This window comes from Anomalospiza imberbis, unplaced genomic scaffold, assembly GCF_031753505.1.
Source record: "Anomalospiza imberbis isolate Cuckoo-Finch-1a 21T00152 unplaced genomic scaffold, ASM3175350v1 scaffold_136, whole genome shotgun sequence".
In the NCBI taxonomy this organism is placed as follows: Eukaryota; Metazoa; Chordata; class Aves; order Passeriformes; family Viduidae; genus Anomalospiza; species Anomalospiza imberbis.
In genome coordinates, this window is record NW_027099760.1 from 73,304 (window position 1) to 95,981 (window position 22,678).

The 22,678-nt window shown below is 57.2% G+C and overlaps 1 protein-coding gene and 1 pseudogene across 1 annotated transcript in view; one reads left to right on the top strand and one right to left on the bottom strand.

The window, feature by feature from the left end:
* Window positions 1-22,678, bottom strand: part of LOC137466090 (zinc finger protein 850-like) — a 164,207-nt gene that overhangs the window by 38,503 nt on the left and 103,026 nt on the right. Inside the window, exon 3 of the mRNA XM_068177995.1 lies at window positions 7,826-8,399. Coding sequence (XP_068034096.1) covers window positions 7,826-8,399 — 574 coding nt within the window. The remainder of the gene's footprint in view (window positions 1-7,825; window positions 8,400-22,678) is intronic.
* LOC137466087 (class II histocompatibility antigen, B-L beta chain-like) lies at window positions 4,466-6,866 on the top strand (annotated as a pseudogene).

A 22,678-nucleotide genomic window follows, 5' to 3' on the forward strand; every position in this document is an offset into this window, starting at 1 on the left:
ACCAGCACAACACCTGGGCCTGCTTGTGCAGAAGTAACTGCTGTGCACTTACCCTTGGCCAATCTGCTCCACTTCCAGGTATTTCTCGGCAGGCTCCGCCAGGCTCACGGTGTTCCCTGAAAGAAACCACATGGAAGACGCTCCCTCCCAGAGTGAGACCCCGCCTTGCAGCAGAGCCAGAATGCAGCCCCCCTCCCTGGGGCCGTCAGCCCCTTGGTCTCAGCTGGGGAAGGACAAGAAATGACCCTGGCACATTCAGCTGCAGAGCAGCACTGGGTGCAGCTGATGCCGAGACACACACACAGCACCCTGCTCTGGCACACAGGAACAGAGCAGACGTACTCAGCTGCATCAGGCACCACTCCCCTCTCCCCTCTGGCTGCAGGGCTGTGCTGCTGTCAGAATGTTCAGCCCAGGATCCCACAGCCGAGGGAGGTTCAGTGTCCTTTTCCCAAGCACGGGGAGCTTCTCCGTCCTCTTCCCAAAACGCTGCAGTTTCTCCGTCCTCTTCCCAAAACGCTGCAGGTTCGCCATCATCTCTCCAAGCCAGGGGACGTTCACTGTCCGCTTCCCATGCTGGGAGAAGTTCACCCTCCTCTTCCCAAGACACAGGATGTCCTCTGTCCTCCTCCCACGCCGGGAGATGTCCACTGTCCTTGTCCCACACCGCGGGAGCCTCTCCGTTGTGTTCCCACAGCGCGGGATGTTCGCCCTCGTCTCCCAGAGCAGCGGGAAGTTCATTGTCATCTCCCGGCACTGAGGGATGTTCACCATCGTCCCCCGGAACAGCGGGAAGCTCACTGCTGCCTTCCTCCTCTTTGGCCTCCTCTTTGGAAGCAGAGGGAGCCAGAGGAGGTTCTGGTGCTGCTTTTGTGCCCTGTGGACAGACGGCAGCGTGAGGGACGGGAAGTTCTGTCTCAGTTATCACCTTATTTACCCTCAGCTGCACATCCAGCTGCACTAAGCAGAAATTGGGTTCGGAGCTGTTCAAACTAACAATGGGCTAAAGTTGACATTGCCCCTTATTGTTGGGAATTCCATATTCCACCGTGGCTAGAGCCAGCAAGCAATGCTCTGCCTGCAAAGCCAGACCTGCAGCCCTTCAAAAGCTCTTCAGCAGAAAAGGAGAAAACTCCCAGGGATCCCTTTGCTGCTGCAAAGACACTGGCAGGAACTTTCCTTCAGCCTCCCAGGCTGGCACTCGGCTGCCACATGCCGAGCTCACAACTTGCTGCACAATTCCAAACACCAAAGGTTCCTTTCCCACTCACCGAAGGAGGAGCTGCTCGGGATCCACTCATGAGGTGCCCTGCAAGGGAAGAGGGAACATGAACCAGATGCTGTCAGGAAAACAACTGCCTGTGGTGGGAAATGCCCCGGAGCAAGGCAACCCCGAGAGAGCATTTTGCTTTCACAGCGTCCCTCCAGGAGCCACAGTCCCTTCCCACAGCAAGAGAACAGCACAAAATACTGGGCTGGGTCAGCTCTTGGCTGGACAGGCAGTTCCAGGCTCTGCTGCCACAGACTCCCCGCTTGAGGGAACAGAACCCCCCAGGGCTCATTGCAAATGCTGCGCACGCCCCGCTGGCTGCAGACACCCCCTTTTCCAGCTGCAGCTGCTGCCAGGAGCTCTCCCAAAGCAATGGTGTCTTCATGGCAATTTGGTTACAAAGTCAGCTCAGACCCAGAGGAAGAACAGCAAGCACACAGCAAGCCCACAGCCACAGCACCGAGGGAAAACCTCGACTTACGTGCCAAGTGGGTCAAAAAATACCCCGCATACGCCACAGAGTACAGCGTGCAAACTGCAGCAGCCACGTGCTGGATCATTTTGGCTGCGCTGCACACGTCTGCAGACTGTAGCCCTGCAAGCACAGAAGGACACCCGTCAGGGCTGGGCTGGCTGCTGAGAATGCCTCGGGCAGGAGGATCCTCCGGCAACGAGCAGTGCCCAGAGCCACTCTGGACACTGAGGCCTCCGTGTGCCACAGCAACGGGAACACCTCGGGGACGTGGCAGTGCTCCTGTGACATCACAGCAGCAGCTCACGCAGAAACCGCCTGCAAGGTTCTCCTGTGTCACAAAGGAGCACAAAGAACCCTCCCAGGGCACAGCCTGTTGCCCAAAGGATCCAGGAGGAGCTCTGAAAATGCAGCAAACAAGGACACCCCATAGCCCAGCCTGAACACTGAGGAGGAACAAGGACGGCACCAAAGCAGAGCAAACATGACCTTTAGTCACTGACACTTCTGGCTAAAACCAGCAAGCCGTGTTCCATCTGGGATCTTTGTTCTCGTTCTAAAAACAAGCAAAGTTCTCCACTCTAAATATAGAGAAGGCAGGAACTGGGCAGAAGGTGGGATGAGGAAGGAGGAGGAGGAGGGAGAGAGGAATAGGAGGAGCAGGAAGAGGAGGAGCAGAGCAGGAAAAGGAGGAGAAACAGGAGGTTCCAGTGCCCCCTGTGGCCGCAGCACCCTTGGCCCTGGGACCATCGCCCCCAGCTCATCCTGCATGTGGGAGGGGAGGGGGAGCTCGTCCCAAATCTGTCGGGGGTCCCTGAGAGGGTTTTTTTATTGGGGTGTGTTTGGAGCTTGCAGATTGTGGAATTGAGTCCTAAATATCCTCTGGGAGGCCCAAATAAACCCTGGCTGGGATGGGTGTTGGTTTTTTTTCTGTGTGTGTGTGTGTGTGTGTAGGTTTGGATCTTGCAAGACCCCAGAGCTGAGCCCCTTGGGGGGATCTTTGGGAGTCCACGTGGCCATTGCCCAGGGTCACCAGGGGGAGGACATTGGTCCTGGGGACCTCTGGGGGAGAAGAGGAGGGGAACCCCTGAGACCCCTGGATTGGAGAGTGAACAGAGGGGCTTGGAGAGAGAACAGAGAGAACAGAGTCCCTTGGAGCTGAGGGACCCCCAGCTGGCTGGAAAAGGGTGGAGCCAGGAGAGGAAGGACCCCTGGGACCCCTGGGACCTCAAAGTAGAGCATCAAGGCAGAAGGGACCCCATGGACCCACAGAAGCCCTTGGATCATCCCTAAGCAGGACGCCGGAGAAGGGGGAACCCCTGGAGCCATTGGACCCCCATCATCCCAGGGAAAGGAAACCTCTGGAATGCCAAAAGTGGAGAGATCAGAGATCGGGAACTCCTGGGAGAGTTGTTTTGGGCTGAACCTTGATATAGTGGAGATTTCCATGGACACAAGACTCCTCCTGAGTTCTAGGGATGGACTTGGGAAGTGAGGAGCCTCTACTCCAAGGTGCTCCCACCTTGGTTTTCCCCAAAGCAGGATTTGTCATTCCCAGGGCGTGGCTGGATGGAGAAGGAGGAAAAGCCCCGAAGATCCTGCAGGAGGAGGGGCTGCAAACCTTGCCCAGGGAGCAGCAGGGAGGAAAGAGCTCCCCGTCCTGAGCCAGGAACGTGGCCAGAGATCCAGCCGGAGCACGGAGCTGGTGGAGAAGCCTCATGGCAGGGAGAAGCCTCACAAGTGCAAGGAATGTGGGCAGGGTTTCAGCTGCAGCTCCACCCTGATGGAACACCAGAACACCCACACTATGGAAGGGCCCTGTGAGTGTGGGGAGTGTGGGGAGAGCTTCAGTGGGACCTCTGACCTCACCGATCACCACAGGATCCACACTGGGGAACGGCCCTATGAGTGCTTGGAATGTCAGAAGAGCTTCAGGTGGAATTCAGAGATCGTCACTCACCAGCACTTCCACACCAGGGAGAGGCCCTGTGAGTGCCCCGAGTGCAGGAAGAGCTTCGTGCGCTGCTCCAGCTCCATCCCCCATGGGAGGATCCACGTTGGATGATCCCCAGTGAGCCCCGTTGGGCAGAGCCCCGGTGACCCCGTTCTGGGTGATCCCGGTTGGGTGGGGGAAGGTGTTGGAGAGATTTCTTTCCCCTCTGCTTGTCCTGGTGTGATTTGGTTGGTAATAAATTCCCTCCCTGTGCCCGGGCCGGGTCTGTTGTGCCCGTGCCGGATTTGCTGAGGGATCTCTCCCGCTCCTTGTCCCCAGGCAGGAACCCTCGGTTCCATTTTCTGTCCCTGTGCGGCTGCGGGGGGCAGGGACAGAGCGGCTCTGGGGGGTGCCTGGCATGGGGCCAGCGTCACCCCTCGCCACGGGCACCCCTGAGACCCCGCGCAGCCGGGCACACATTTCTGGGCACAGCTGAGCTCCCAGCTGCGCAGCGCCCCAAGGCTCCCCGTGCCTGGAAAAGCCCCAGCCGGGGCTGCAGCGTCCCGGAACCGCTCAGCCAATCCGAACGCAGCCAAAACGCGCTGCAGCCAATGGGAGCGCAAGGAGTTGAGGAGTCATCGGTTGTGTGGCAGAGCCTCGGCAATCGGTGCCCAAAAGTGCTCGGAGCCAATGAGAGCGCGCGGCGCTGCTGAGCCCGCGCTGCTCCGGACTGGTGCTGCCAGCGCAGCGCGGCCGCTCTGGGGCTGGTGCTCCCTGGGCGGCGCTGGCCATGGGGCGAGTGGCGGCAGCTGGGGCCGTACTGGTGGCACTGGTGGTGCTGGGAGCCCCCCCGGCTGCGGGCGCGGAGCTCTCGGGAGAGCGGGGGGGGCGGGAGGCGGTGGGACAGGGGGGAGAATGGGGAAAAGGGGGCGGTGGGAGCCCGAAATTGCAGGGGCAGGAGGAGGAGGGGACCCCGAAAGGAAGAGCGGGAGGGGCTGAGGATTGGGGGCAGGTGAGGAAGGGGTGAGAGAGGGTGGGAAAGTGGGGAAAAGGGGAGAGTAGGACCCCAAAACTGAGCGGGAGGGGGGGCTGGGGATTGTTAGAAAAGGGTGGGAAAGGGTGGGAAAGAGGAGAATGGGATCCTAAAAGTGAGTGGGGAAGAGGGTGGAGGTAGAAGGGGAGAGGATGTGGAAGGGGAAGTGTGGAAGGGTGGAAAAGAGGAAGTGGCAGCTCGGGCAGGAGGGATCCATGGGTGCCCTGGGCCACGGGCGGTGTGGAGTGGGGATCCGGGGTGGATCCCGGAGCTCTGGGCGTGCTGGGGGGGCACCCCCGGACCTGTGTCCTGCACACACAGGGGTGTTCCAGTACGTGGGAAAGTCCGAGTTTCACTTCATGAACGGCACGGAGAAGGTGAGGTACCTGACTACAATCGGGAGCAGTACGCGATGTTCGACTGCGACGTGGGGCACTTTTTGGGGTTCACCCCCTATGGGGAGACAGCAGCCAGGTATTGGAACAGCGACCCAGACGTTATGGAGCAAAAAAGGGCTGCGGCGGACTGGCTGTGCCGGTACAACCACGAGTATCTCAGCCCGTTCCTCACGGAGCGCCGAGGTGAGCGCGGGGCAGAGCGTGTCCCCTCGGCCCTGCCCTGGCATTGACCCTGGAGCCCCTCAAAACCTCCCTGGAATCGGCCCAGAGCCCTCAGCCCTCCTTGTGCCCATCCCCGAGACCTTGTGTCCCTGCCACTGACCCCCCTGGCTCTCCCAGTCCATCCCAGTCTCTCCCAGTGCCTCCCGGCTGTCCATCTCAGCCTAGCGTGGTGCTGCCGCCCCTCAGCCAATCAGAGCGCGTGTCTCTGATGACTCATCAGTTGCCAGGCAGACCCGCAGCGCCGAGTGCCCCGCACTGGACTCGGCCTCCCAGTGCCGCGCACTTCGTTCCCAGTTCCTCCCAGTGCCGCCCCAGTCCCTCCCAGTCCATTCCCAGTCCATTCCCACTTCACTCCTAGACCTCCATCCTCCCTCCCAGTGCCCCCCATCCCCTCCCATCTCTCTGAGTGCCACCCCAGTCCTTCCCAGTCCATTCCCAGTCCCTCCCAAGTCCACCCCACACCTCCCCGCTCTCTCCCAGTGTCCCCAAGCGTGCCCATCTCGCTGGTGCCCTCGAGCTCTCAGCCCGGGGTTGCTCCGTGATGGATTTCTAACCTGCCCACACCCAGCTGAGGTGGTTCCAGGGCCAGCAGGAGCTCTCTGTGGTGGCCACCGACATGGTCCCCAACAAGGACTGGATCTACCAGCTCCTGGTGTTACTGGAAACATCCCCCTGGCGCAGGCTCACCTGCAGCTGCCAGGTGGAGCACGTCAGCCTGGAGCACCCCCTGAGCTGGCACTGGGGCACAGGGGAGGAATTGGGGGCGCTGCCAGAGCCACTGGGATGTGCTGGGAGCAACTGGGGGGGAGTTGGAGACAGCCTGGTTTGAGCTGGGATAGGGGCTCAGGGGAGTGGAAAGGCTGAGAAGGGGTTTGAAGGATGCTGGGGAGGGTGGGATGGGGTTCCAGGGGTCCTGGTGGACACTGGGAGGGAGTTTGGAGGTGCTGGGTGTGACTGGGAGGGATTGGAGTGAGCCTGGAGGAGCTGGAAGGAGATTGGGGATGGAAAAGCAGAGCTTGGGATGAGGTTGGTTGTGCTGGGAAGAGACTAGGAGGGGTCTGTGTGAGTCCTGGTGGGGCTGGGAAGGGACTGGGAGAGGGTTTGGGGGTCCTGGGGCTGTAGGGGAAAACTGGAAGGGGGTGGTCGGATCCTGACAGGAATGGGAGAGGCTTTGGTGTGTCTAGGGGAGACCGGGAAGGGTTTGGGGGGAGATTTCAGGGGGTCCTGGGTGGGATAGGAGTGATCGGGAGGGTACTTGGAGGGGCTTGGGGTGTCTCTGAGAGGTTTTGGGGGGTCCTTACCCCTGCAGACCCCCCAGAGATGCCACTGGATGCCGCCCGCAGCAAGATGCTGTCAGGGATCGGGGGCTCCGAGTTGGGCTTCGTCTTCCTGGCACTGGGGCTCAGCTTCTAGGAGCTTGTGTGCTCCTTCCCTGGGGCCACCAGCCCGATGTCACCCCCTTTTCTCTGCCCACAGAGCTCCTGAGCCGCCGCCAGCTGCATCCCGTCCCCGGACCCCCCGCTCCGTCCCCACGCTGATTTTGGGGGGGTCGTGTGTCCCCCCAGCCCTGCTGTCTCTCTGCCCCTGCCTGACTGCTCCCAGTGTTCCCTGTAAAGCTTCCCAGTTAAACCCAGCCCAGGTTATGGGGGGCAGTGGGGAGGGACTTGGGGGGACCCCACGCGGGGGCCGGGACTGGGCAGGGAGGGTGGGGTCCAGGTGGGGAACACTGGGTGCTGCGGGTCTGCCCGGCAACTGATGAGTCATCAGCCCCGCTCGCTCTGATTGGCTGACTCTTGTCCATTGCATTCTCTCATTGGCTGAGGAGAGGCCCGGGACTGGAGAGAAGCAACGGCAGAGATCCCGCCCCGAGCACCGGCACGGGGACAACAGACCCAGCCTGGGCACACGGAGGGAATTTATTACCAACCAAACACAGCAGCACAAGCAGAAGGGAAAGAAATCCCTCCAACACCTTCCCCCCACCCAACGGGGATCACCCACAACAGGGGTTATCCACGATGGAGAGACGGGGACAGCCGAGTTTAGACCAGAAGCCAATTTCATTGAGGGTACCAGGGGTTTATACAGGGTTTTACTTGTGTGGTGCTCAGATAGGGCTCGATGTTTGCTAACAATTTCCCATTGGTTACACATTCTTCATGACATCACGGCACCTGGGAACATTATCTTATCACAAAGTCTCACAACAGGTTGCTTGGTCACTTCTTGCCCAGGGAGACTTAAACTGTGTCTGTGTCTCCCACAGTTTCTGCTCAGTCAGGCCTCAGATATCGGCCCCTTTATCAGCTCCATTGTTTTCCTCTCTGTTTTATTCCCCATTCGGGGGCACCAGGGCTCTGCCCAATGGGGGTCACTGGGGATCATCCAGCCCAGATCCTCCCATGGGGGATGGAGCTGGAGAAGACCATGAAGCTCTTCCCTCACTCCAAGCTCTTCCCCCACTCGGGGCACCCCCAGGGCTTCCCTTAGTGGTGCCTCCGTTGGTGTTGGGTCCGGTCTGAGCTCTGTGAGAAGCTCTTCCCACACTCCCCACACTCGTAGGGCCTCTCCCCGCTGTGGATGCGCTGGTGCCTGGTGAGGTGGGAGTTTCGCCTGAAGCCCTTCCCGCAGTCAGGGCAGCGGAAGGGCCTCTCCTCTGTGTGAATCCGCTCATGTGTGAGGAGATCGGAGCTGGTGTGAAACCTCTTCCCACACTGGGGACACTCGTAGGGCCTCTCCCCAGTGTGGATGCGCTGGTGTCTTCTCAGGTCTGAGCTCCGTCCAAAGCTCTTCCCACATTCCAAGCAGGTGTAGTGCCGTTCCCCAGTGTGGATCCTCTGGTGCCGGATCAGGTCAGAGCTGTCCCTGAAACCCTTCCCACACTCCCCACACTCGTAGGGCTGTTCCACAGAGTGGATCCTGTGGTGCCGGATCAGGTTGGAGCTCTGTCTGAAGCTCTTCCCACACTCCCCACACTCGTAGGGCCGTTCCCCAGTGTGGATCCTCTGGTGCTGGATCAGGCTGGAGCTTCGGCTGAAACCCTGCCCACATTCCAAGCACTTGTGAGGCTTCTCCCTGCCATGAGCCTTCTCCACCAGCTCCGAGCTCCGGCTGGATCTCCAGCCGCCTTCTGGGGTCAGGGGGGCTCTTTCCTCCCCACAGCTCCCTGGGCTGGGTTTGTAGCCCCTCTTTCTGCAGGATCTCCGGGGCTTTTCCTGCTCCTTCATCCAGCCACGCTACGGGAATGACAAATCCTGGTTTGGGGAAAAAACAAGAGGAGAGCACCTTGGACTGGAGGTTCCTGCTTGTCCAAGTTCATCTCAAGAAGTCATTGCGAATCTTGTGTCAGTAAGAACCTCCAAAACACCAAGATTCAGCCCAAAAATCCTGCAAACTTCCAGACACTGATCAAAAACTCCCCAAACCTCACAAGTCAGCAAAAACCTCCTCCAAAAGATAAAGATTCAGCTGCCACATAAAACCACAGCACCAACATTTAGCCCAAGTACGCTCAGAAACACCAAGATTCACCCCGTGAAAATCCTGGATCCCCCTCCACAGTCACCTACTGCATGTGGGGGGAGCAGCGCTCCTGGGGCTGGGGGGAGGCTGCAGACACAGGGAGGGGTGGAACCTTGTGCTGCTTCCTGTTTCTGCTCCTCCTCCTGTGACTCTGCTCTTCCTCACACTCCTCTTCCTCCTGCTATTCCTCCTTCTCCTGCACAATCCCACCTTCTCCTGCCACGTCCATCCTTTGACCATTTTGTTCCTCAACCCTGCTTCTCCTTCCCTTCTCCTCCTGCCCCCAGGCCCAGCACCCACTGCCGGCTCCCTCTTCCCCCCAGACCCACAGCATCCCAGCGCAGGGGCAGGGATGGAGCTGGGGCAGGTCGGGCTGGGGCAGCGCTGGGCTCTCGGCCGCTTCCACCCGCACTCGGTCCCCACTGCAGCCGCTCCCGCCAGGACAGCGCGGGGGGGCCCGGCCTTGGCGCTGCCCCACTCCCACCTCCCCAAATTCCCCTCGCGGGGGCGATGGGGCCGAGGGGGGGGCGCAGGTGGGCTCCAGGTGGGGAACGCTGGGAGCTGCGAGTCTGCCTGGCAACTGGTGAGTCATCAGCGCCGTGCGCTCTGATTGGCTGAGCTCTGCCTGAGGGCTGGGGCTGCAGCAAAGAGGGGACACCCTGCTCCAGGGGGGATGTCCCGAAAACGGAGGACCCCCATGAAAGGAACAAGAGGAAAGTGTCTTTACAAACAGATGCTGTGAATCTGCTCCGAGATACGGCCAGGCACCTGTACATAAGGAAGTGACAGGAGAAGCCATTGGTTTCAGGAAATGTTATCAATTGGTGACACAGACTGCTGCTCAGCCAAGGTCCTGCTCAATTCATGAACTTCCCGAAGAACAAAGACTTAACCGAGCCAGGAATATCCTCTGCTATACAATACTGGGGTGCACATGAAGGGGGTATGTACTAGGTGGATTGGGAAGTCTGCACCTCTCAAGTACTTCAGCCAGTGGGGAAAGGGAGAGGGAGATGTGGCCAGGAGAATTGGGATGAAAAGGAGGCTGTGTCCTCCAACAACTGCAGAGATCCCATGGGGAATGTCCCATGGCCTCTCCCATTTCTAGGAATGAAATTACTTTTACAGGACTCCTCTGTCTGCTTTGTGGACAGAAACCTCTGCTGATGTCAATTTTCCCACACACCCTGGGGCTCATCCGGAATTCCTTCCACCGTCCGGGGCGGCGGGCAGGGAGTGCAGCTGAAGGTGCCTCACCCACTTTGGGTGATCGGCTCCCTTGGCTGGTGGCGGCACCGGGGATCGATTGGGGACCCGGGAGTGACCAGGAGACAGACGAGTGACACATCAGGGGGGGTCTGTGAAGAGTCAGCAGGGAGAGAGCACTGAAAATCTCAGCAGTGAGTGCACTGGGATCTTCAGGGAGTGAACATGGCAGGGCACCCAGGGAGGGGAGAAAAGGGAAAGCCAGGGAGGGGTCTTGGCCAAAGGGATATATGATCCCAAAATGTCTCTGAAGGGTCCCTTGGGAGAATGTTGAGGTAGTTTGCACATTCCCCCAGAGGTAACTAAGGACATGGACACCCAGGGGAGCAATAAGGGAAGTGGAGAAGGGATATGGACAACAGGGGATGGATGGTGTTGGTGTGCTGGGAAGGGATCAGGTGAAGGGCAGTGTGCAGCGATATGGTGAAGGCAAGAAGCAGCAGGAGGAATCTACGTGGTAAAAAAAGGACAATAAAAAAGAGTAGGAAAAGAAAAATCCAGAGGACTGAGATGTTTTTCACCACTGTTTCATGCTCAGAATTTGCCAGCTGATCCAGATCCTTTCCATCCCGGGTTTCCAGGAGAGGAAAAGAAGGAGGTCAGGATGTCAGGGGGTTTCTCTGTGGTGGGCAGCGGCAGCACCGGGCGCAGAGGTGCGGGACCGGGAGCACGGGCTGGGGGCCTGTGGGGAGCTGCGGGGCCGGGCCGGGGCTGTGGGGCAGCCGGGGCTCAGCGCCGGGCGCTGCCTGACCCCACCAGCCCCGGGCAGGGCCGGCAGTGGCCCCCGGCCCCCAGGAGCCTGCAGGACGCCCCGGCCGCTGCCCGGCCCCGTGGAGCTGCCGGCCCTGCCCGCCGGGGGGGCCGCCTTTGGACACTGCGGCAGGACAGGGACCGGCTCTGGGATACGGGCTGGGGAGGGGACCCTGAGCACAAGGAGGAAAACAAAGACACATCTGGGAAATGCAGATTGTACATGGAAGGATCAGGATTTTCTATTAAGCATTTGCTTTGGGTCGCTGGAGAAAGGAAAGACTTTGCACAAAGCTCAGCAGCTCTCAGAGGATGAGCACCCACAGGCAGTGAGCGCGGCTGCAGGAGTGGCAGAAGAAGGCCCTGGAGCACTTGGGCACAAAGGCACAGCAGCTGAATGCAAGAAGGGATGAGCAAAAGGCCAAGCTGAAGGCAAAGGCCATGGCACAGCTCCTACAGCCCCTCAGGGATCAACCCCAGGGCCCAAGGGGGCCCCGGCACCCAGGGAACGGGGTCGGCCACAAGCACCTGGCAGAGGCATTGCCCTCCTGGGCAGGGGAGAGCCCACCCAAAACAGCCCCTGGGAAGGAGTCAGGGCTGTAAACCAAGATGCCATGGGTACGGCTTTTGCCGTTGGCTTTGGCAAGAAGAGGAGCCAGACCCAGGGCAGATATTCAATTCTCTCCCTTGCAATTGATCTTGGGAATTCCTTACCCTGGTAATTCTCCACCCCGTGCAGGGTGGGGATAAGGGATGTACATTTAAAGCAGTCTGTGGCCAGAGTCCTGTCTCTTGAGAAATCTCTCCCACAGGAAGCTGGGCTGGCACAGAGCCTGCCTTGGCACTTTGCTGTTCCCAACATCCAAGCAGGACATCGGGCCCTGCCTAAGGAGGCCAAAGCAGCACCACTGGTGGCCAAGTGGCGTGGCCCATGCCAAGTGTCCCTGAGGCCAGAAACAGCCCCCAGCACAGCTGAGCACGGGGGGACCCCTCAGCCTGGGCTCCAGGGCTCTGAAGCCCCGGAGATTTGCACTTCCCGCCTGCAGCAGGAGCATGGGAGGCCCCCACGGAGCCTGCACTGAAGGCAGCGCAGCAGCAGCCAGGGCTCCACAGCGGGGCAAGCCCCTGGGCCTGCCCACACATCCTCTGCTCAAATCCTCTGCCTGGGCACCCTCCTTGGGCATCTCCAGCCACCGGGGCCAATCCTTGCTGCCACTGCTGCAGCTTCAGTGCTTTCTGGGCCTGCACTGCCACAGCTGCTGGCGAAGACAACGGCACAATTCCACTCTGGGTCTCAGCCACACTCACACACTGCGCTGCCTGGGATTGCACTGATGGAAAATACACCAGGTCATAGACTTGAACATTTCTAACATTTTATTTCTCTACTCAGCCTTGGTTTGCCTTGGCCTCGGGGAAAGAAATGGTAAAGGTTTTTTTAAGGGATGTTCCACCACTCAGTGGAGATGAGTTTAACATCTCAACACACTGGGAATGGCCCAAAAGATTCCCACAAAGATAACGCCCAGCAGCAAACAGCAACCAACACCTACCCCAGACACTGCCCCCGGCAGAGCTGGAGACACCTGCTCTGGAAAAGGCTGAGAAGGAAATCCAGCAGTTCCGACCTGATGAACAGCAGAAGCCAAGAAATCCGGGTCCAATAGGAACCCAAATACTAAAAACTGCACAACTTGAAACTGTAGAACATTAAACCAATGGATTTAGATTAGTTCAGACTGTATCAAGTTTGGGAAAAATCCAGTTAAACTCACGTGCCATGGAACGATTTTCTCTGCACACCCGGGCATTGTGGGGATGGAATGATTTCTGTAGCACATCCTGGCCAGAATCAAGGAATGCCTTGACTCTAACACTAAACATATTGGTGGAGTTTTTCTTTTTCCTGCACTTTCAGTGCAAAGTTTATAGCAGAAGAGTATTTTTTGTAATAATCCTACTTCTATATTGCCGGTTAGGTTTGGGTCAGGGATGAGAGAATGAGATTTTACTCTGAGGAGAAGTAGAAAAAACTTAATTGCCTTGGAATTTTCTTGTGTATGTTTGTGCGAGAGATACCAAAATTTTGGTCTGGGTTTTTCGACGTTCATTTTAGGCTGCATTTTGCAAAATTAGAAGAGATTTAAAGGTGACCCTTTAACTCATAAACAATAAATAGATGATTTGAAGGAAAAATAAAATAGCAGCAGATTGTGGGGGTCCACGTGTGAGACTGCTGGAGGCTGCTCTGGAAGAGAAGCTGCATTCCAGGCAGCCCGCAGAGGAGCTTTAGAAATGCAAATTAACACTGCTGGGGCAAAGTGGGAACAATGGACCTGGCTCTTCTTGCCTGGGGCAGGAATTGGGCTGATTCCCTCTGCCCCTCACCCCAAGCTCTGCCTGCCCGCATAGATGGAATCTGCACAGCTGAAGGCAGAGCCCATGGTGAGGATCTCTGACTCTGCAACAGAAATGGGTGAAGCTGCAAAGGGAAACAGCAAATGGAGAATGCTGTGAAAACTTCACTAAAATAAGGGGGGATAACCCCTGTGCGCAGGCGGATCGGGAAGTCTGAACCTTCCCAGTCCCTCAGCCAGTGGGCAAAGGCAGAGGGAGATGCGGCCGGGAAAATGAGCATCCAAAGGAGGCAGCGTGCTACAACAAGGGCAGAGAGCGCATGGCAAATGCCCCACGGCCTCTCCCTCTGCTCAGCAATCGAGTCACTTTGACAGGACTGCTCGGTCTCCTCTGGCCACAGAAACCTCCGGCGACGGGAATTTCCCCGCACGGTCCCGGCCACGGGGCAGCCACCTCTGTCCCAGCCACAGCAACCGGGACGAGCCAGCGCTGCTCCGGCAGCGGCTCCTGCCCAGGCAGCGGCGGGAAGGAGACCGCGGGCAGCCGCTCCCGCAGCGCCCTCAGCCCAGGGCCGGCACGGGCCGGACACGGCACCGCCAAGCCGCCGGAGCCCCCTGCCGCCCCCTCCGCCCGCAGCGAGCCCCGAGCCCCCGCAGAACCCGGCGCGGCTCCCACCTGCGCCGGGGCCGCCTCCGAGCTCCGCCAATGCCGCCTCCCCGCGCTCCGGCCGCTGCCGCCGCTCCCGGGCCCGCACAGACGCTCCGCCAATGGCGCCGCTGCCGAGCCAGGGCCGCCCTCAGGCCGCCAGCGGGGCCGTGCTTCGCCCCGCTCTCACCAATCAGCGCGCCAGAACCGCGACTGACGGCAGCAGCGGCCAATGGCAGCGAGGGGCGGGCTCTGCACACGGCACAGCCTCGCCCCGCGCTCTCAGGGCCCCCCGGGCTGTGGGAGGGCAAAGCCGGAGATGAGGAACAGCCCTGGAACGGGCCCGGGCCCGGGCCGGCATCGATCTGCAGCACCAACAAACTGCTCCGCACCTCCCGACACGGCTTTCCCGGCCCCGCGCCTTCGCTGGCTCCGGCTCTGCGGGAAGCCCAGCAGCCCCACTTCTCCTGCCCCCTAATTCGGAGCATCCGCGCATCGCTTTGATTTCCCCCGAAAAGGGAAAACCGCCCCAAAGCCCTGTGGGGGAGTGGGGGAGGGGAGAGATTTCTGGCACAAAACTCCAAAAGCTCCGAGCAGGACACTGAGAAGTCAATGAAGAGCCTTGAATGCAGCTTTCCCCACGCCTCCCTCCTTCCAGCTGCACCTCCTCCCCCGGCAGTGCAGGAGACAGGGAATGGGGCCGTGCTCAGTTCATCCCCCGTGGCTTCTCCCTCTGCCCAGGGACAGGAGTCGTTCCCCTGCTGCAGCCTCCGGTCTCTCCCACCGGAGACTTCTCCAGGAACTTCTCCAACCGGAGTCCATCCCCTGGGGCACAGCCCCCCTCCAAGTGCTGCAGCGGGAAAAACGCCAGTCACTTGTTTTTACAACTTTTAAAAGTTTAATGATAATGAAATGGTTATAAAAATAGTAATACAATTAGAGTAATAAAAATTTAGAGTTCATGTAATTACTGGACAATAAAAAACAAAGAATTACGGACGTCTGGATGCTCTCGGGCACTTAAGGTAGGGCAGGCATGTTTTGTGAACAAAGGAATAACTCTTAAGATCCATTCACTGTTGCATATTCATACATACTTCATGGTTATGCATACATTCTATTTAAAATAAGAAACTCTCTCTGGAATATGTCAACTCCTTCTTTTAATCCCCACGGCGTCTTCCAGTCTGAGCAAGGCCTGAAGAAATTACCTTCTTCTCATAAGAAACCCATAAGTTTCTCTTCTCTGGAAGATTTGGGTGTTCTGTGACTCTTATCTCGAAGCCAGTATCTCATTATTTTAAAAAAAAACCCACATACATAGTTTCTATTTTAACTACTAAAGCTTCATTTTAACTACAAAACTACATTTACCATTCTATCAAAATGTTAATACAGCACTTCTAATCAATATAATTCTTATAGTATTCAATTTAATATTTGTGAAAAGCCAATCATAAAATATGCATTTTTCACAGAGGACATCCCGAGGCTGCTGCAGGGACAGTGATGTCACCGCTGTGACGTCATCGGGGATGGTGACATCATCAGGGACATCGCTGCTGTCACTTGTCCCCTCTCCCCTCCCCACATGGGATTTGAGACAAATTTGGGGGATTTTCTGGGAAGTTTCATTGAAATTGTCCCAAATGCTGATGGGAATTCCTGGGTGACGTCACTGGGGACACTTGGGGACACTCTGAGGACGCTCTGGGGACACTCATGGAGGCGGGGGCGGGTCAGGGGGTGAATGACCCCCTCGGTGCCTTGCAGCAGAGGCAGCTTTCTGCTGTGGCTGCAGCAGAGCCGGGTTATGAATGACAATGGAATAATTGGCTTCTGCATTTCTGCATTGGCTTCTGCGCGTTGCTATTGATCACAAGGACTTTGCTCTGGTACTTGATATTGAGATTGATTATTGATGATTCCTTGTAGCTGCTCGCTGGTACAATAAAATCGATCCGTTTATGTGTGCACCGTGTAACCAATTTAATGCTAGAGTAACAAATAGATATTCTCTCCTAGGCCTTAGAATATTAAAAATAGATGAATATGAAATAGATCAATAACAAATATTGAAATAGAGACTATGCAATGTTAACATGCTTCTGTGTGGCTGACTCGGGTGGAAAACAATTCCATTGTTTCTCCCATCTGTGGACCAGCCTCACCAGGTGATAACAGTGACACAAACCTGAGAAGCGTTTATGAATTTATCAGGGGCTCTGAAACAACAGGATGGAACCACGAGAAGAAATCAAATGTATTGACTAAATCTGCAGAATGTCCTGCAGACAAGTCAGAGGTGAGAACCAAACAAGAGTTCCTGGAACATCCAAAGCTCCCGGGAGTGTTTGAATAATGTCAAAACTCAGGGATGTGTTTGTAGCCCTGCAGTGGAACCGGATCCGGAGAACGAAGGGTTAAGTTAAGGGCGGGTTCTTTGGCCGAGCGCCAAAACCCTTTTTTATCCCTTATCAAACTTTTACAAATCTCCAAGAGTGAACTTTGTTTTTCACACCCGGCTGGGGTTTGGGGGGCCCGGGGGGGTCCCCAGGCAGCCCCCGCTGCTGAGCACTGACCCCCCCCTCCCCGGGCACCGGGACCCCCCAAAAACCGCACCCGCACCCCCTTCAGTGCCCCCGACCCCCCCTCGAGCACCGACCCCCCCGAGCACCGGGCCCGGACCCCCCTTTGTGCCCCCCACCCATCACGGGGGTTCCGCCCCCTCCCCTTTGACCCCCCGGAGCCGCGGGACCCCCGGGAGCAGCGCCGGGACCGGGGGGGCCCAGGGATGTGAGCAATGGATTTGTCAGTGTGAAAAATGCAGATTGAATGATCGGCTCTTGGCAAATATTAACTTGGATACTCTGTGTGCTGTGTTGCACAGTTATTTTGTAGAACTGTATTAATCCTTTTGAAGTAGTGTGGGAAATGCAGTTTTGGGTTATGACATAATGTCAAAATAGAAACTATGCGATGTAAGATATTTTTTGTAAGAGCTCAAGGAATGGGTAGGATAATTAAGAAATTCTTCGCAGGGAGATAACAGCAAGAGTTACTGCCTCCTTCTGGGAAAAGACAAACATTCTTACACCTCTCCTCTGTCTGTAATGAGCCACTGGGATTGAGGGGAAAAAGCTGACAAAAAGCAGAGAACACCCTTTGTTTGAAAAGAATTTATGCACCGGGGGTGAGATATTTGAATGTGCAACAGGCTATTGCTTTTAAGGGTTAACCCTTTGTTAGCTAGGCATGTTTTTGTGGCTTAGTGCCCAAACCCACCCGGACGTCTGTAATTCTTTACTTTTTATTGTCCTTTATTGTCCTAACTCTGATTGTCCAAATTGTCATTGCTCTCACATTTATTCCTGTTTTTATGACTATTTTATTACTATGAAGCTTTTAAAATTTTAAAACAAGTGATTGGCGTTTTTCACAGTCAAGGATTCCCAAAACCTGGCAGAAAGCTCACACAGCCTTGCACTTGTCCGTGCAAACTCTGAGATTTCATTGTGCCAGCGAGCAGCTGCAAGGAATTATCAATAATCAATATTAGTATTGAGCAGCAGAGCAAAATGCTCGTGGTCAATAGGAACCTGCAAAAGCCAACAGAGAAATGCAAAAAGCCAACAGAGAAATGGAAAAAGCCAACAGAGAAATGCAAAAGCATTCTGATTGTGCTCAGAATGTCCCCAAGTGTCCCCAGTGATGTCACCCCAGGAATTCCCATCAGCATTTGGGACAATTTCGGTGAAAATTCCCAGAAAATTCCCCAAATGTGTCTCAAATCCTGCACAGGGAGGGGACAAGTGACAGCAGCGATGTCCCCGATGATGTCATCACTCCGATGACATCACTGTGGTGACATCACTGTCCCTGCAGCAGCCTCGGGATGTCCGCGATGGCTTTTTGGCTCCGCTCAGCCACTGTGCGGCCACTGGGGCCACCGGAGCCACCGGGGGGCTTCACGAGGAGCCTGCAGATGTCCCCAAGTATCCCCAGCAGGTGACGCGCGGCCAGGCGGGCACTGGCCTCCCACAGCCGCTCGGCCATGGCCGCCTTGGCCACCAAGTCCCTGAGGACATCGGGGGACGCCTCATTTGTTCCCTGCAGGATGGCCTCGATGGCCTCGAGCCGGCGACACATCCCCCAGACGAAACACCTGGCTCTTTTCCACGCGGCCAGCAAGTGCTCCAGGGGCCCCAGGGCCACCTCCGAGCGCTGTCCCCTTCCGGTGGCCGCCTCCTCCTCGTTGGTGGCCGCAGGCACCCGGACCCCAGGGGCGGCCCCTGCCGAGGCCACCTCCTCCCTGTCCGTCAGTCGCGGTTCTGGCGCGCTGATGGGTGAGAGCGGGGCGAAGCAGGGCCCCGCTGGCGGCCTGAGGGCGGCCCTGGCTCGGCAGCGGCGCCATTGGCGGAGCGTCTGTGCGGGCCCGGGAGCGGCGGCAGCGGCCGGAGCGCGGGGAGGCGGCATTGGCGGAGCTCGGAGGCGGCCCCGGCGCAGGTGGGAGCCGCGCCGGGTTCTGCGGGGGCTCGGGGCTCGCTGCGGGCGGAGGGGGCGGCAGGGGGCTCCGGCGGCTTGGCGGTGCCGTGTCCGGCCCGTGCCGGCCCTGGGCTGAGGGCGCTGCGGGAGCGGCTGCCCGCGGTCTCCTTCCCGCCGCTGCCTGGGCAGGAGCCGCTGCCGGAGCAGCGCTGGCTCGTCCCGGTTGCTGTGGCTGGGACAGAGGTGGCTGCCCCGTGGCCGGGACCGTGCGGGGAAATTCCCGTCGCCGGAGGTTTCTGTGGCCAGAGGAGACCGAGCAGTCCTGTCAAAGTGACTCGATTGCTGAGCAGAGGGAGAGGCCGTGGGGCATTTGCCATGCGCTCTCTGCCCTTGTTGTAGCACGCTGCCTCCTTTGGATGCTCATTTTCCCGGCCGCATCTCCCTCTGCCATTGCCCACTGGCTGAGGGACTTGGAAGGTTCAGACTTCCCGATCCGCCTGCGCACAGGGATGATCCCCCCTTATTTTAGTGAAGTTTTCACAACATTCCCCATTTGCTGTTTCCCTTTGCAGCTTCACCCATTTCTGTTGCAGAGTCAGAGATCCTCACCATGGGCTCTGCCTTCAGCAGAGCTTGGGGTGAGGGGCAGAGGGAATCAGCCCAATTCCTGCCCCAGGCAAGAAGAGGCAGGTCCATTGTCCCCACTTTGCCCCAGCAGTGTTAATTTGCATTTCTAAAGCTCCTCTGCTGGCTGCCTGGAATGCAGCTTCTCTTCCAGAGCAGCCTTCAGCAGCCTCATGTGTGCCCCCCCCACAACCTGCTGCTTTTTAAATTTTTTCTTTCAAATAATCTATTTACTGTTTATGAGTGAAAGGGTCACCTTTAAATCTCTTCTCGTTTTCCAAAATGCAGCCTAAAAATGGACGCCAAAATACCCAGACCAAAATTTGGTATCTCTCACACAAACATACACAAGAAAATTCCAAGGTAATTGAGTTTTTTCTACTTCTCCTCGGAGTAAAAACTCTTTCTCTCATCCCTGACCCAAACCTAACCGGCAATATAGAAGTAGGATTATTGCAAAAAATACTCCACTGCTATAAACTTTGCACTGAAAGTGCCAGGAAAAAAAAAATAATCTCCACCAATATGTTTAGTGTTCGAGTCAAGGCATTCCTTGATTCTGGCCAGGATGTGCAGCAGAAATCATTCCATCCCCACATAGCCCGGGTGTGCAGAGAAAATCGTTCCATGACAGGTGGGTTTAACTGGATTTTTCCCATACTTGATACAGTCTGAACCAATCTAAATCCATTGGTTTAATGTTCTACAGTTTCAAGTTGTGCAGTTTTTAGTGTTTGGGTTCCTATTGGACCCGGATTTCTTGGCTTCTGCTGTTCATCAGGTCGGAACTGCTGGATTTCCTTCTCAGCCTTTTCCAGAGCAGGTGTCTCCAGCTCTGCCGGGGGCAGTGTCTGGGGTAGGTGTTGGTTGCTGTTTGCTGCTGGGCGTTATCTTTGTGGGAATCTTTTGGGCCATTCCCAGTGTGTTGAGATGTTAAACTCATCTCCATTGAGGGGTGGAGCATCCCTTAAAAAAACCTTTACCATTTCTTTCCCCGAGGCCAAGGCAAACCAAGGCTGAGTTGAGAAATAAAATGTTAAAAATGTTCAAGTCTATGACCTGGTGTATTTTCCATCAATGCAATCCCAGGCAGGGCAGTGTGTTAGTGTGGCTGAGACCCAGAGTGGAATTGTGCCGTTGTCTTCGGCAGCAGCTGTGGCAGTGCAGGCCCAGAAAGCACTGAAGCTGCAGCAGTGGCAGCAAGGATTGGCCCCGGTGGCTGGAGATGCCAAAGGAGGGTGCCCAGGCAGAGGATTTGAGCAGAGGATGTGTGGGCAGGCCCAGGGGCTTGCCCCGCTGTGGAGCCCTGGCTGCTGCTGCGCTGCCTTCAGTGCAGGCTCCGTGGGGGCCTCCCATGCTCCTGCTGCAGGCGGGAAGTGCAAATCTCCGGGGCTTCAGAGCCCTGGAGCCCAGGCTGAGGGGTCCCCCCGTGCTCAGCTGTGCTGGGGGCTGTTTCTGGCCTCAGGGACACTTGGCATGGGCCACGCCACTTGGCCACCAGTGGTGCTGCTTTGGCCTCCTTAGGCAGGGCCCGATGTCCTGCTTGGATGTTGGGAACAGCAAAGTGCCAAGGCAGGCTCTGTGCCAGCCCAGCTTCCTGTGGGAGAGATTTCACAAGAGACAGGACTCTGGCCACAGACTGCTTTAAATGTCCATCCCTTATCCCCACCCTGCACTGGGTGGAGAATTACCAGGGTAAGGAATTCCCAAGATCAATTGCAAGGGAGAGAATTGAATATCTGCCCTGGGTCTGGCTCCTCTTCTTGCCAAAGCCAACGGCAAAAGCCGTACCATGGCATCTTGGTTTACAGCCCTGACTCCTTCCCAGGGGCTGTTTGGGTGGGCTCTCCCCTGCCCAGGAGGGCAATGCCTCTGCCAGGTGCTTGTGGCCGACCCCGTCCCCTGGGTGCTGGGGCCCCCTTGGGCCCTGGGGTTGATCCCTGAGGGGCTGTAGGAGCTGTGCCATGGCCTTTGCCTTCAGCTTGGCCTTTTGCTCATCCCTTCTTGCATTCAGCTGCTGTGCCTTTGTGCCCAAGTGCTCCAGGGCCTTCTTCTGCCGCTCCTGCAGCCGCGCTCACTGCCTGTGGGTGCTCATCCTCTGAGAGCTGCTGAGCTTTGTGCAAAGTCTTTCCTTTCTCCAGCGACCCAAAGCAAATGCTTAATAGAAAATCCTGATCCTTCCATGTACAATCTGCATTTCCCAGATGTGTCTTTGTTTTCCTCCTTGTGCTCAGGGTCCCCTCCCCAGCCTGTATCCCAGAGCCGGTCCCTGTCCTGCCGCAGTGTCCAAAGGCGGCCCCCCCGGCGGGCAGGGCCGGCAGCTCCACGGGGCCGGGCAGCGGCCGGGGCGTCCCGCAGGCTCCTGGGGGCCGGGGGCCACTGCCGGCCCTGCCCGGGGCTGGTGGGGTCAGGCAGCGCCCGGCGCTGAGCCCCGGCTGCCCCACAGCCCCGGCCCGGCCCCGCAGCTCCCCACAGACTCCCGGTCCCGCACCTCTGCGCCCGGTGCTGCCGCTGCCCACCACAGAGAAACCCCCTGACATCCTGACCTCCTTCTTTTCCTCTCCTGGAAACCCGGAATGGAAATTATTTGGATCAGCTAGCAAATTCTGAGCATAGAACAGTGCTGAAAGACATCCCAGTCCTCTGTATTTTTCTCTTCCTCCTCTTTTCCACCATCCTTTTCCTTATCTCATACATTACTCCTGCTGCTTCTTGCCTTCACCATATTGCTGCCCACTGCCCTTCACCCGATCCCTTCCCAGCACACCAACACCATCCATCCCCTGTTGTCCAAATCCCTTCTGCACTTCCCTTATTGCCCCCCTGGCTGTCCATGTCCTTAATTACCTCTGGGGGAATGTGCAAACTACCTCAACATTCTCCCAAGGGACCCTTCAGAGACATTTTGGGATCATCATCCCTTTGGCCAGGACCCCTCCCTGGCTTTCCCTTTTCTCCCCTCCCTGGATGCCCTGCCATGTTCACTCCCCGAAGATCCCAGTGCAGTCACTGCTGAGATTTTCAGTGCTCTCTCCCTGCTGACTCTTCACAGACCCTCCTGATGTGTCCCTCATCTTTCTCCTGGTCATTCCCGGGTCCCCAATCGATCCCCGGTGTCGCCGCCAGCCAAGGGAGCCGATCACCCAAAGTGGGTGAGGCACCTCCAGCTGCACTCCCTGCCTGCAGCCCCGGACAGTGGAAGGAATTCCGGATGAGCCCCAGGGTGTGTGGGAAAATTGACATCAGCAGAGGTTTCTGTCCACAAAGCAGACAGAGGAGTCCTGTAAAAGTAATTTCATTCCTAGAAATGGGAGAGGCCATGGCACATTCCCCATGGGATCTCTGCAGTTGTTGGAGGACACAGCCTCCTTTTCATCCCAATTCTCCTGGCCACATCTCCCTCTCCCTTTCCCCACTGGCTGAAGTACTTGGGAGGTGCCGACTTCCCAATCCACCTGCTACATACCCCCTTCATATGCACCCCACTATTGTATAGCAGACGATATTCCTGGCTCTGTTAAGTCTTTGTTGTTCTTCTGGAAGCCCCAGGAGCGCTGCTCCCCCCACATGCAGCAGGTGACTGTGGAGGGGGATCCAGGATTTTCACAGGGTGAATCTTGGTGTTTCTGAGCTTGCTTGGGCTAAATGTTGGTGCTTTGGTTTTATGTGGCAGCTGAATCTTTATCTGTTGCAGGAGGGT